The following is a 12799-nucleotide window of genomic DNA, read 5'->3' on the forward strand; positions in this document are numbered from 1 at the left end:
ATAAGTAAATTTTAAAAAGTTTATTGTTAATATTTTGGTATAATTGATAGAGAACATAAATTCGTAAATTGCTTTTAATATATTAACTGTGAAATAAATTTTAAAATTGTACCAAATGAGTCAATTTTAAAATTGAAATTGTACCAAAAAAAAGTACAATTGTACCAATTTTGCCATCCATGATTTATGCTCTTTCCACATTCTCTTAAAACTAGAGTTCACTCAAAATATGAGAGTTAAATTGAGTGGGTCTACAAATTTTCAATTGGCAACTCTAATTACCAAATACTGCGTATTTTTGCAACACTGTGAGTTCAACAACAGTCAGTGTTGCCATTTCTAAATAATTTTCGTTAAATTAAGCGTTTTTAAAGCAAATATATATTTTGCAAAACAAAAAAACTATAAATTATCAGCCGGGTTTTTCAAGGAAAAGTCTGTTATAACCCTGTAAGTGATTAAACTAAATATAATTAAGAATAATTTATATTAAAATAAAGTAAATTTTGATATTAAAATATGGCCTTAAAAAATAGCGTTTTTTAAACACTAATAAACAACACTTCACTTGTCTAATAGTGCTTTGCTGTTCGTAAAAAGAAGAAGACTTTTTAACAGTGTTGATTTGACATTACGAGAAGTTAAACGTGTTGGAAAACGAGCGGTCGCAATTTTAGAAATACACGATAAAAATAAATTTTACATTTTTATATTAATTTAAAATTTTTGTGTGTTTATACGAGATAGACAACAAAAACTAGAAAATAAACAACATTAAACGATTTAAGCCTAATTTAATTATAAATTAATGGTTACAACTTAAGCTTAATAGTGAAAACTAATAAAAATATATTTTATTTTGTACGAAAAAAAATACAAAAATAAAATTTTTCGAACTGTTGCGCACACACCTTTTCATATAACCATATATATAAAGGCAAATAATACAAAAAAAAAACTGAAAAGTAAATACGATAAAAATATATAAAAAAAAGCCAAGTCGCGCAAAGTGTACGTACATAAAATAATAAAAAAATTAAAGAAAGATAAGAAAACACAATAAGAAAGAAAACAAGCAACAAAATTAGTGAATGAGCTCACACAAAGTTTTGGCAAAGAGCAAAACAAAACAAACAAAAATGCAATAACAAAGTAAAGGAACAAAAATATAAACCGCAAAAAACGACGAAAAAATCCAAAACTATTTTTAACGCAAAAAATTATATTATAAAAGATAAAAGCAAAAGAAAATAAAGAATTAAAAGAAAATTACGTGTTGCCTGAAATATTTTTGTTGAGTGAATTTGCTTTGTTGAAAAAGTTGAAAAGAGAATAAAAATTAATAGAAGGCAAAAAAAAGAGCGAGCAAAGTAAATGAGTGTGTTTACTTTAAGAAAAATGCATTACTGATAATAAGAAGAAGATTTAAAAAAACATCACTACAAACGGCAAAAATACGAGTCATCAATTAAATTTGTGTTTTCTTAATTTTCTTTTTTGTGTTGAAAATTCAGTTTAATTTTCGTCTTTTCTTTTGAAATAGTGTTAATTTTTCTAAACACTAACAAACCAGTGCAATATTTCTATAAGAAAAACACAAGATTTTAAAACAAAATTAATGGTTAAAATTTAGAAAAATGTAAGTGAAAGCTGTGAAAAGTTACATTCAATTATTTATTAAATATTAGGAAATATTTCTAAAATTATTAATAGAATTCCTATTGTGTATTATTAATTGCAATTTTTTTATTGCTTTTCATTTCACATTTATCTTTTATATACATTTTGCTCAAAGCTGTAACTAATTTGACACGAATGAGGTTTTCGAAACGTAATTGAAAAATTCCGTTGTTATTGTCAACGTCTGCTGAGACGTTAGCAGAGGCCGCATAAAGTGTTTTTAGTTGTTGTTTTTGTATCTGTGTTGTTGTGTGCTGGTATTGATGCATAAATTGTGTTTGTATTTAAATGACGTCGGATTTTTTTTTATTTTATTTATTTTGAATGTATGAGGTTTTGTTGTTTTTGCTTTCAACAGAGCAGACACTCAAAGGCAGCAGCACAGACAAACAAAACAATAAAAATTTGTAAATAAATTGTAAATATTTAGAAGTATAAAAAAATTGCAATTTAAATTAAAAAAAAGAAATGTTAACAAAACAAAATTATTAAAAATAACAATTGAAAACGAGAATTATTAATGAAACGTGAGCTTAGGTAACCAACTAAACTAATTGAGCAGATACATATTTAAATTGTTTTTAGAATTTATTAAAAAAATAACTTTAAGTAGAATGAAGTACAGAATATGTAATGTTAAAAATATGGAAGTGGGGTTCTTATTTTTTTGTCGACTTTTTCAATTCCCAAGAAATAATAACAAATATAATTATTACCAGGAATTCCTGGGATTATACTAAATTAAACCAAAAACTGTAACGTTTTTGTATTAATCGGTCAAAGTATTATAGTCACTATTGTCTCTAATATGAATATCCTTCGAAGTTTTAAATAAGTATCTCAATAATTCTTTTAAGAACTTGAAAATTAAATTTTTCATTAAGATCTACTAGAAAAATGTTAATTTTCCTGTTTTAATAAACATTAGTCTGTTTTTGTCATACAGAGAAAATATGTATGGTTGTGATAATCATCTAATTTATTTTTAATCAAATGATTTCGTCAAAATGTTTCAGTTATGACTAAATATTTTAGTTGGGTTGGCATAAATTTGGGTATTAAATCGTAATTATTTTTTGTCAAATGATTTTCTATTGCTAGCATAGAAAAAATCATTAGATTTAATTGAATAATTCGATTTGCTATAAATTACAATTGTTGTTTTAAGAAGAACAATTTTATAAAGAAATTCCCGAAATTTCCCGGGAATTCTGGGGAAACTCAAAAATATTACTCAAATAATCACACATACCAGTATTTTTTTCATTTCACATAGCCTTTTTTACAAATACCTTCTCATCCGGGATGCACTAAGTAAGGTGAAATCAACAACACAGCTGATTTTGTTCTTTTTAAAAAATAATTTAAATTTAACGGCCGTTTTTTTGTTAATATGCAAAAATAAAATTTGTTTATTTTTTATTTGTCAAATTCAATTTTGACAAAATCTATGCTCTTGTCAGCAAGAAATATTGTATTTGTTGTGTTTGTTGTCGAAACGCTCTCACCTTACTTAATACATCATGTTCTCACCACTTAGGTTTTTGACAACTGAGTTAGGTCACATTAAGCATCAAAAACCCAAAAATTCAAGCACTTGAACATTTTGTTGGAATTTGAATTACAAATGTAATTATGTTTTGAACTTGAAAAATATTTGAAATAATTAAATATTTTTCGAACAAAAAACATATGACTTGAATTTATGTTTCCTTTTTACTGGAGAATGCTAATAAAATAAATTGTTATACAACTGTAATTCAAATGATTGACAATAATTCAAGACTTGAACTTGCTTTCAACTTCAATTCCAGTAAAAATGCTTATTGGGGTGTTTGACAGGAAATTTGTATTTTTATAAAAATTGTCTGGCACTTTTAGTGACTCAGTATTCTCTTTCCCTTCATTTTTTATTATTGCTTCACAGAGAAGATGCATTAAAGAATCAATCGTCTCCTTTGAAATATGTTGCCATTCCCTTATTGCTGCATCTGATAAAGCTTACTGTGAGGTATAATTTTGAGTCCATATTTTACGATCTACAATTATTAGTGTTTTTTTTTACTTGTCCTCCATTGTATTTCCCTTCGGACGTCTTACAAATGTTTACTGCTTAGTAAATTGTATATGGATTCATCCAAAAAACAGTATTCCTTATCTGCATCGACCAGTACTTTGTTTTAAGAACTTGCTATTAAACTATCTTGTTTTCCTCCTAGTTTTTTAAAAACCAGGTTTTTTCGCGGTACTTTGTTTTAAGAACTTGCTATTAAACTATCTTGTTTTCCTCCTAGTTTTTAAAAACCAAGTTTTTTCGCGGTTTACCCGGTTTTTATCACTCGCATAACCGTTTTTTAAATATGGCACTAAAATCTATAAATTTCATAATTTTAGGAAATTTTATTATTTTGTATATTCATTGTTATACACACTTGTCCAATTCACAATCGGTGTTGTAGCAATTCAATTTCTTTATGATTATTTATTTTTGCAATATTTTCACTTTTAATTGCCATTGTAAATTTAGAGTTTTATTTGGCAAATGTAAAAAACAACCAAGAATTTTGTTTCATTTAAATTTACACATAACTCCCTGTCTATACTTGACAAATAATTATCATAACAATTAATGACGTTTGTTGTCAAGACAAAGTTGTCTTAGCAAAAGCACTAACAATTTTGTCATAACGAAGCAATAATACTAATAAATGGAGACTATACCTGATAATTTTTTATCTTGACAACCATTTTGACGTTTATCATGATAAAAATTTGTCAAGTATAGACAGGGGGTAACAAAAGCACTAACAATAAAGCAATAATACTAATAAATGGGAACTATACCTGATATTTTTTTATCTTAACGTTTATCTGTGACGTTTATAATGATAAAAATGTATCAGGTATAGACAGGGGGTAAACAATACACAAATTTTTATAATTTTCAACATCTGATTTGGCATTTTTAAATTGACAAACGTCAAATTTGACATCTTCTTTATACTCTGTGATTTTTTTATCAGAAATGTCAGTTCGATTCCGTCTAATCAGGGCAGTATGAAGATTTTTTTAAAATTTTTATTGTGAAACATTTGTACAATATAAATTTATTCAAATTCTTCTTCTTATTCTCATTCTTCTGGCAACATATGGATTTCGAGCCAGAAGATCTGCTAATCTTTTGAGGCCAAGAGTGAATCAAGCCAATATCGTATACTCTGTTCCAAAGTATCCCAGATAGAGAGAGGTTGAGGCAAAATTTCGTTTTTCGGCCAATGCTCGCTTCAAATGAATCAGTTGTGTTCGATATAGGTTCCCTTTGACATCTATTGTAAAGCCCGCATTTTTAAAAAAGAGAAATGAAGATATAAAGGTGCTGTGGCGAAACTCTGTGCCTTGATATTTTATATATTTTTTTAGAGTAATATTTATAAATAAACAAATTTTAATTCCCTCAACATTTTCTTCTCTTTTCAGTTTTCTTTTACCGCAGCATACCGCCCAGTGTTTTTACAATAAATTTTCTTTTATTCACAAATTAGTTGTCGTTATTTTTTTTTTTTAAATCACTTCACTAAAAAGAAATTATATTTTCTGAAAAAAATTAAATATAATACGAATTAAAGTGCATTTTTTGTGTGAAATTTTTTAAATATATTTTATATTTAAAATATTTGTCTTTTAACAAATCCTGATTTGTTGAAATCATCCAGCTATCTCTATTAATTTCCAACATCAGAGGATCAACACATCGATTTTTTTTGTGTTTGTTTTTAAATTTATTTATTTCTTCTGTAAACAACATTTTATGCTTAAATGGATGCAACATCTATAATCACACAAGTCGCCCGCGATGATGAACAATTGAATGTCTATCCCAATGAAAAAGGTAAGTGTAAGATATTTTGAATGTTTTTTTTTTTGTTTAGAAAGGTTGTTACAATTACACAATATGTAGTAGATATCAATAAAATTGATTGACAGTTGACAAAAATAACAAGGTTGCCAACATGCTAGACAACTGTCATATGTTTACTTGTTTATTTAAACGTATTGAGTAATAAAAATAACTACTAGTGACCTCTAATCTATACATATATATTGTAGAATGTATTAAATCAAAATCAAAAGCTTTATGTTTATTGTTGTTTTGGCCATAAATCTGATAAGTTGTTTGTTGTTATTTTTTTTTTAAAATTTATTGATTTAGAGCCTACACAATAAAGCCTACATAATTTTTATTATAAATCTTTAACCCTTTATAGTAATTTTAAGTTTCTGAATGACATAATGTTTAATAGCACTTTCGTTCTGCAGTTGATTTAATTAATTTAATATATGCTTAATTCACTAAAATCTCTTTCACAATGATACAAACATTTTCAGGTGCCCCGATTGACTAGCCGATAGTGTGCTAGACTATCAATCTGATGGTTGCGGGTTCGATTCCAGGCAAGCAAAACTGCGAAGCTGTTTCAAATCTCACCCATTGAGATTTAAAGCTGCCAATCCCAGAAACAGTTATTATTCCTGTTATAGGAATATATCTTCGCAGTTTATGTTTGTTTAAAATAAAATTAAAAGGCTTTTATATTAATCGGCAAGAAAAACAGAAGTTTTAAGCGAGATTTAAAGCTGCCAATCCCAAAACTAGTCATTATTCCTTTTATAGATCTGTATCTTATAATTCAAAAAGACTGCATCTGAAACTATGGCATTCTGACAACACCTTCAGAAGTCTATTAGTTAACCAGAGTCTTCTAGCAAGAGTGCAGAATTTACAGTAGTCTGTTATTAACGCCACAATGTTGCGCAGTGGGAAAGTTGTAGTCTCAGAAGATATGCTGTATATTTTGGTCCAACCTAGGCTATATCATCCTTTTCTTCAACTAATCTGAGCAATCTCATTTAAAATATCACTTATGCGCTGTTTACACTTAGATGCCGGAAGTTCTAATTGGAAATATGAAAGTTTTCGCCAATTTATCTTCAACATTGTTGCCTGTTATGTCCCAATGTTCTCGCATATAGTTGCGAATGTCTGGCCTTCCCCTTTTAGGGATTCATGGTCTAGACTCAATATCGTATACATATCTATCAGCAATTTTCTCTCGGCTTCAGAATATTTACGAATATACCTATCAGACATTTAGCTGCTCTTTTCATATCAGATATCACGTCCTGAATTATACTACAGCCTCTTCAGATTCTAAAAGACATCAATATCCCAAAATTCCTGGATGTAGACGATTTCTCCAACTCGTACTCTCCTTTTAAAGCCATCAGTGTAAGCGGAGGGGAGCCCATCCGCTAATTCCTTGTCATTGGGGTTTAACAAAACGAAGTTTCATGAGAATATCACAGAATCATTGCGAAGATCGATTTCGTTGGAGTTGTTTGCAGTGTCCTGTTATCTGGATTAGCATTCTCCTCAATACTCTTTCAAAGAGAATACAGTTTGGGGTCTGTTCTAGTTCTTTTATGCCTGTATAATGGAGGATGAAGAGTTTTGGATGTGGAAGGTCTTCTGGAATTGTCGAGAGACTCTGCTTTCTGGCGAAGAGCTAGATATCACTGTGATATCTACTAACAATCAGAAGGCAGAGGGATTACCTATCACCGATGAGGACAAGGGGGAATCCAAAATAGTCGAATGTTAGAAAATCGCTTTTCGCCGTGTAGGAGTTGCCAACTGCCCCTCCACGTGATATTTTGACTACCAGCCGAACGAAGGAAAAGAAAGATAGGAGCCGAAGCCGGAAACGTCCAACTTATCTGGCTAAGATGGAGAAGAGAGATCCGGCTACATTTACCTCAAAGGAGAATTAACGCTGAATTACAAAGAATTTCGGGTCCTCTAACTGCTGTTTTGGGTTGGTCTTCTCTGGGGAGTGTCATGCAGATACTGATGTCTACCAAGCTTTCGTAAGGGTGTAGGGTCGGTGACCTCAGCAGCATGTCGCTTAGGTGAAAAAAAGAACGGTGGTACTCCAACTTCTTAAATGCTCAGGACTTTGGCAAAAGCTATGGATGATAGTAGGGTAGCAACCTCATCGTCACAGGTAACAAGGGTGAAGAGAGCAATGAAACTTCCGGCTAGTTACCTTAAGGTATTCCGTAAAGAGGTTTCATCATTTCGCGAGAAAGATGCTTCGATTTTGTTTATAAAACTTTGTCATTCTTTTATTTATATCTCGATTACCAAGTCATGTACATAGACAATATGGATAACAAATTAGAGGCATTCAAAGACCTCTCAAACGACGTATATAAGACACCTTTCATATTTGGTAATTTAGTTGCTCAAGTCTGTATTTCATTTAAAAAAAAATAAATGCAAGAACAAGCAAGTCTATACTCAAATTTGAAAACATATTTTCCTTATCACGACCTCACCTCTGACACCAACAAACACAAAAATTGCGCAAGAGTTTGCCCAACTAATTGCCTAATGTGAAACGCGTCAAACTCCTGATATTCTTTCACCAAATGTTTATTTCACCAATCTTTAAACTTTTGCGATGTGTAAGGGCACTGCTACACGTTCAATATATATTGTGATATTTGGATCGCGATCCATTTTATTGGATCACGCAAAATTAGGTTATTCTGCAATTTGGATCGCGATCCATCAATACTGCATGCTACACGTTCAATAAATATCGCGATACTGGATCGCGGTCAATATATATTGAACGTGTAGCAGTGCCCTAAATCTAATCTAATCTAAACTACTCCCAGTGCTGCATTATTTGTCACTTGAAAATACCGTTATTTCAAAAAAGGCCCAAATGTAAACAAACTGCAAAAAGTAAACAACAGAGTTGCCAGTGCGCAAATATTTCATATTGTTGTATAAATATGACTGCTGCATTATTTTTTTTTACATTTTGAAAAAGATATAAAAAACTTATCGCTAAAAACCTACTTAAAAAAGAAATCCTACATACTTTTATTGATGTGTATGTATTAACCCTTTAAATCATTTTTTGTTTATTTATTACTCTCTAAATACGTCATTATGTTGCTGTTGTTGTTATTATTTTTTGCTCAATTGACTGGCTAGTTTTTGGATGAATCATTCTGCAGACTTTTTACAAGTTTCTTTTTTTCTCGATATTTTTGTTTTTTTTTTGTTTACATTTTTTCTTAAGCCGGTTATTTTATTTATTTCTTTAGTTTTTTCCTATATACTCGTATATATTATTATAATTATCTCATATGTATGAAGTAGATATGTATTTATATTTAAATAAATATGCCTGCTGGCAAGTGTGAGGCTTGGTGTTTTTTTTATACTTTTTATATGATTTAAATATTTTAGTGGCTGACCTTTATTTCTTTTAAAGCTTTTATTTTTCTTATATAAAGAATGTGAAAGTTATCAGTCAGTTATATTTCCATTCATACTTGTACACTTGCCTTGTTTTCTTTTTTTTTTTTTTGTCTGTATGTTTTGAATTTTTCTCATAATCTTATTAAAAAAATTTCTTTTTCATTTCCTAAACATAGTATGCAAAAAGAAAATAATTTATGCTTTGTGCATATTAAATACATATTTGTTTTAATATTTGTTAATTAAAATTTCTAGACATACCACCTGTATGGATCATTAATGTATAAAAAACATAATTTATTTGTAATTGTTTTCTATTTAGGGGTGTGCACATGCATGATTTTACACGTGTCAAAATGATTTTGAATTTAATTAGTTCTCAAAATTGTTTTGTAGTAATTTAATTATTATTATGCTTAGTAGGAAAGCAATTGTTTAAATCTTTGATAACTATTGATTCCTCTAACCAATTTTTAACAAATGACCTTAAACATTTTATAAATAATTTCTCTTTTTAATTGTATTCAATTTTGAGTTCATTTCCATTAATTCATTTTTGGTCATACTATTTATTTCAAATCTTTATTTATAATTTTTAAATTATCTTATTTGTTGTCTGCAATGAACCAAAAATTTTGACATTTTAATTTTACAGCACATTATGTTTATATATCATCATCAACATGTTTGGTTTATAATATTTTTTTTTAAATTGTTGAAGGTAATTCAAAGTTTATTGAACTTGAAATACAAATAAAAATAAGTATGTACAATATACATATATAACGAACCAGCAGCAAACTCTTTTTTTTATTTTCAAACATTTTAAAACTGAAAGTCAATGTAGTGAACTGAGGCAATGTGGTGCAAAGTTTTTTTTTTCGTTTTCGTAATTTTATTTTATTTCGTTTATTCTTTTTTTTTTTGTTTGTTTAAATGAGTGCATTTCTTATTTATTTTATTTGTTGTAGGTATATAAATTTTAATTTAATCGGAATAAATTTGTTTAGATTAAATGTAAAACATTGAATTATTTTTTTTTTATTTCATTTTTAGTTTAAACAAAATTATAAATTAAATTTATAGTCTATGATTTATTTTCTTTTTATTTAATGAGTTTGAGGTTAGAACTCAATTAAAATTGTAATTTTTCATTGAATGTTTGTAATAGAAATTATTGTTTATGTGAAAAATCCATGTAACAAAGCGAAAATATTTGCAAATTGTTTTATTTTGAAATCGATCTCTCCATGTAAAAGTAAAAGAGTGTAACAGCTTTAAAACTAATGGACATCCATTTTCCATGCTGCTCTCTCCTCACAGAGGTGATCTGTTTGATGTTACTTTGACCATTTGTGGCCAGAGACTGATGTGGGGCCTAAGTCAGTGCACTACGGCTTTATCCTCAAGACTAGAAAGACATATCGTATCTAGCTTCCTTTTGAAATCTCTGGATAGGGTGACTGATGTTCATCTGAGAATATCGATTAGAGCTAGTCTTCAATAATGTCACCAAGTCAGGTCTTGGCTCTACCAAGACTCTGGATAGGGTGATTTATATTAATTTGAGTCTTAACATGAATATACAAAGAATCTTTTGAGACATTATTAGTGGCTTTCTTGAATATGGAGGGAGTCATCAGTAATGTTATATTGGACATACAATCACTTGATATTGGCCAGTCTATTATTGCATTTATAGAGAGGCTTGTGATCCTCAGTGGTCTTTCCTCTACTATGGATTCTGTTAACATCTCTAAAATGGCAAACAGCGGGCGTCCACAAGGTGATGTTTTATCTCCAACTTCTGAAGCGTTCAGGGCTGAGAGCACCAACGTTCTTATTTACACCTAAGCGATATGCTGTTTAGGTCGCCAACCCTACACCCTTACGAGTGTTTGCCTGGTCGACGTCAGCATCTGCATGACACTCCCCAGAAGAGGACGAACCCAAAGCTATAGTTAGAGACCGTAAATTCATTCGAATATAGCGACGTTCTGCCGATGCTTTTTGAGAAGATACTCCAAAGCCGGATCTCTCTTCTTCATCTTAGCCAGATAAGCTAGAGATTTCCGGACTTCGCTCCTAGCTTTCACTTCCTTCGTTCGGCTGGTATTTAAAATATCACGTGGAGAGGCACTTGGCAACTTCTGCACGGCGACCTGACGAACAAGCTTGGCGCCCTCGATGGCATGTGGGCGATCTTCTACCAATCGACTCTTTTGGATTCCCTTGTACTCGTCGGTGCGAGGTGATCTCTCTGCCTTCTGACTGTTAGTAGATATCAGAGTGATATCTGGGTCATTGTCAGAGAGCACAGCCATCTCCTCGAATTTTTGAATGGTAATCGATTCATCAATAGAGTCTCTCGACAATCCTAGAAGACCGTCCACATCCAAAACCCTAACCAGCCCTTCAGGCTCCATTATCCTGACATGAACCTTAGGGTATGACCTTTATCTCCCACGGGTTTCTCTTCGTCCCTGTAAACCTTAGCTGCAACCTTAGATATCCCATCCTCAGAACTCCCTTCCTTACCTACTACTGCTACTACAACCTTTTCAATTAAATTTCTGTCTTCAATTTTGTTCCCACGAGAGTGAACGTAATAACGGACCATCGTACACAGTGGCATGCAACTAGGCAACTAACATACAACAGCATTTTACCCTGACTCTGAGGGGAGCTGTTAGCGGTTAGTTTCTTTAAGCACTAACTATCCACACAGGCCTTCGGCACTGCTAACAACCACGTTGGCCTTAAAAGTGTATAATAGATTGCGTAGGGGATATTTAAGTTCAACACTTAGTGAAAAGGGTCTAAGGCAATGTACTAATGTATAATGCTTTTGTTTGGTGGATGGCTATTGGCATTCAATCATAGTTGGTCTTTTGATAGGATCTTACGGATCTCGGATATGCGGACTACACCATCCAAGGCCCTCGTTACCATACTGAACTGGTTGACCTTATGGTTAAGAACGTTGCTCTCGACGCTGCCCTGAAACTCGATACTACTGGCGGAAAACCATCGGAATTGACTAATTCACAATCAGATCTTTCTTCGACTGGGTATTAAGGATGATAGGCTGGAGGGATACTTTAAATCCAAGGCAAACCATTTGAGATCTTCAATAGAGATCAAAGGTTGTTGGAAAGGCTTTTATTACACGGCCTTAGTAGTGTTCACGGATCAGTGTAGTGTTCTTTAGTCCTAGATCTCAGCTGTAATTAGCTGAAAACTAGCTAAAACTTTACCGAATATCCGGGGAGAATATTCGGATTTATGGTGATATTCAGGTCGCTCTAAATCCTCTTATGTACCTGTCTGTACAATATCCCATCTTGTCCTGGTGTGAACGAGATGCTGAGACATTTTCCAGTTGGAAGTCTCTCCATTTTGGCCACTGAATCTGCATTTTAACCAACAAATGATAGGTTCAGTGGGAAGAGCTGCAAAAGTGATAAACAATCAGCGTATTTAAATCAGTATGTTCGTTGTGTCCGATTGAATCTTCCATGTAATGATTTCTATAGGAGTTGTCTCGATGAAGGAGAGGAGTTGGGTAACCTTATCGGCTACTGCTCAGACCTGCTGGTCAAACTGATTATGCTACATGACGGTTATATGCAAGACGGACTTCAGAGATGCTGAGACATTTTACAGTTGGAAGGCTCCCTGAATCCTCATTTGGATTGAACGCATGATTGGTGTACCGCTTTTAACGAGCAAAGTATAGGTCCATTGGAAAATCTAAGATTGCGCTCAGACGAGAAGGTCTTT

General features: G+C 31.3%; 1 protein-coding gene across 1 annotated transcript in view; it reads left to right on the forward strand.

Annotated features, from left to right (window-relative positions):
- The first annotated feature begins 596 nt into the window (after positions 1 to 596).
- Positions 597 to 12799, forward strand: part of hzg (herzog) — a 116431-nt gene continuing 104228 nt past the window's right edge. Inside the window, exons 1-2 of the mRNA XM_065503007.1 lie at positions 597 to 1639; positions 5158 to 5569. Of these exons, the coding sequence (XP_065359079.1) occupies positions 5497 to 5569 (73 nt within the window). The 5' untranslated portion in view covers positions 597 to 1639; positions 5158 to 5496. The remainder of the gene's footprint in view (positions 1640 to 5157; positions 5570 to 12799) is intronic.

Source organism: Calliphora vicina, chromosome 3, assembly GCF_958450345.1.
Source record: "Calliphora vicina chromosome 3, idCalVici1.1, whole genome shotgun sequence".
NCBI lineage: Eukaryota > Metazoa > Arthropoda > Insecta > Diptera > Calliphoridae > Calliphora > Calliphora vicina.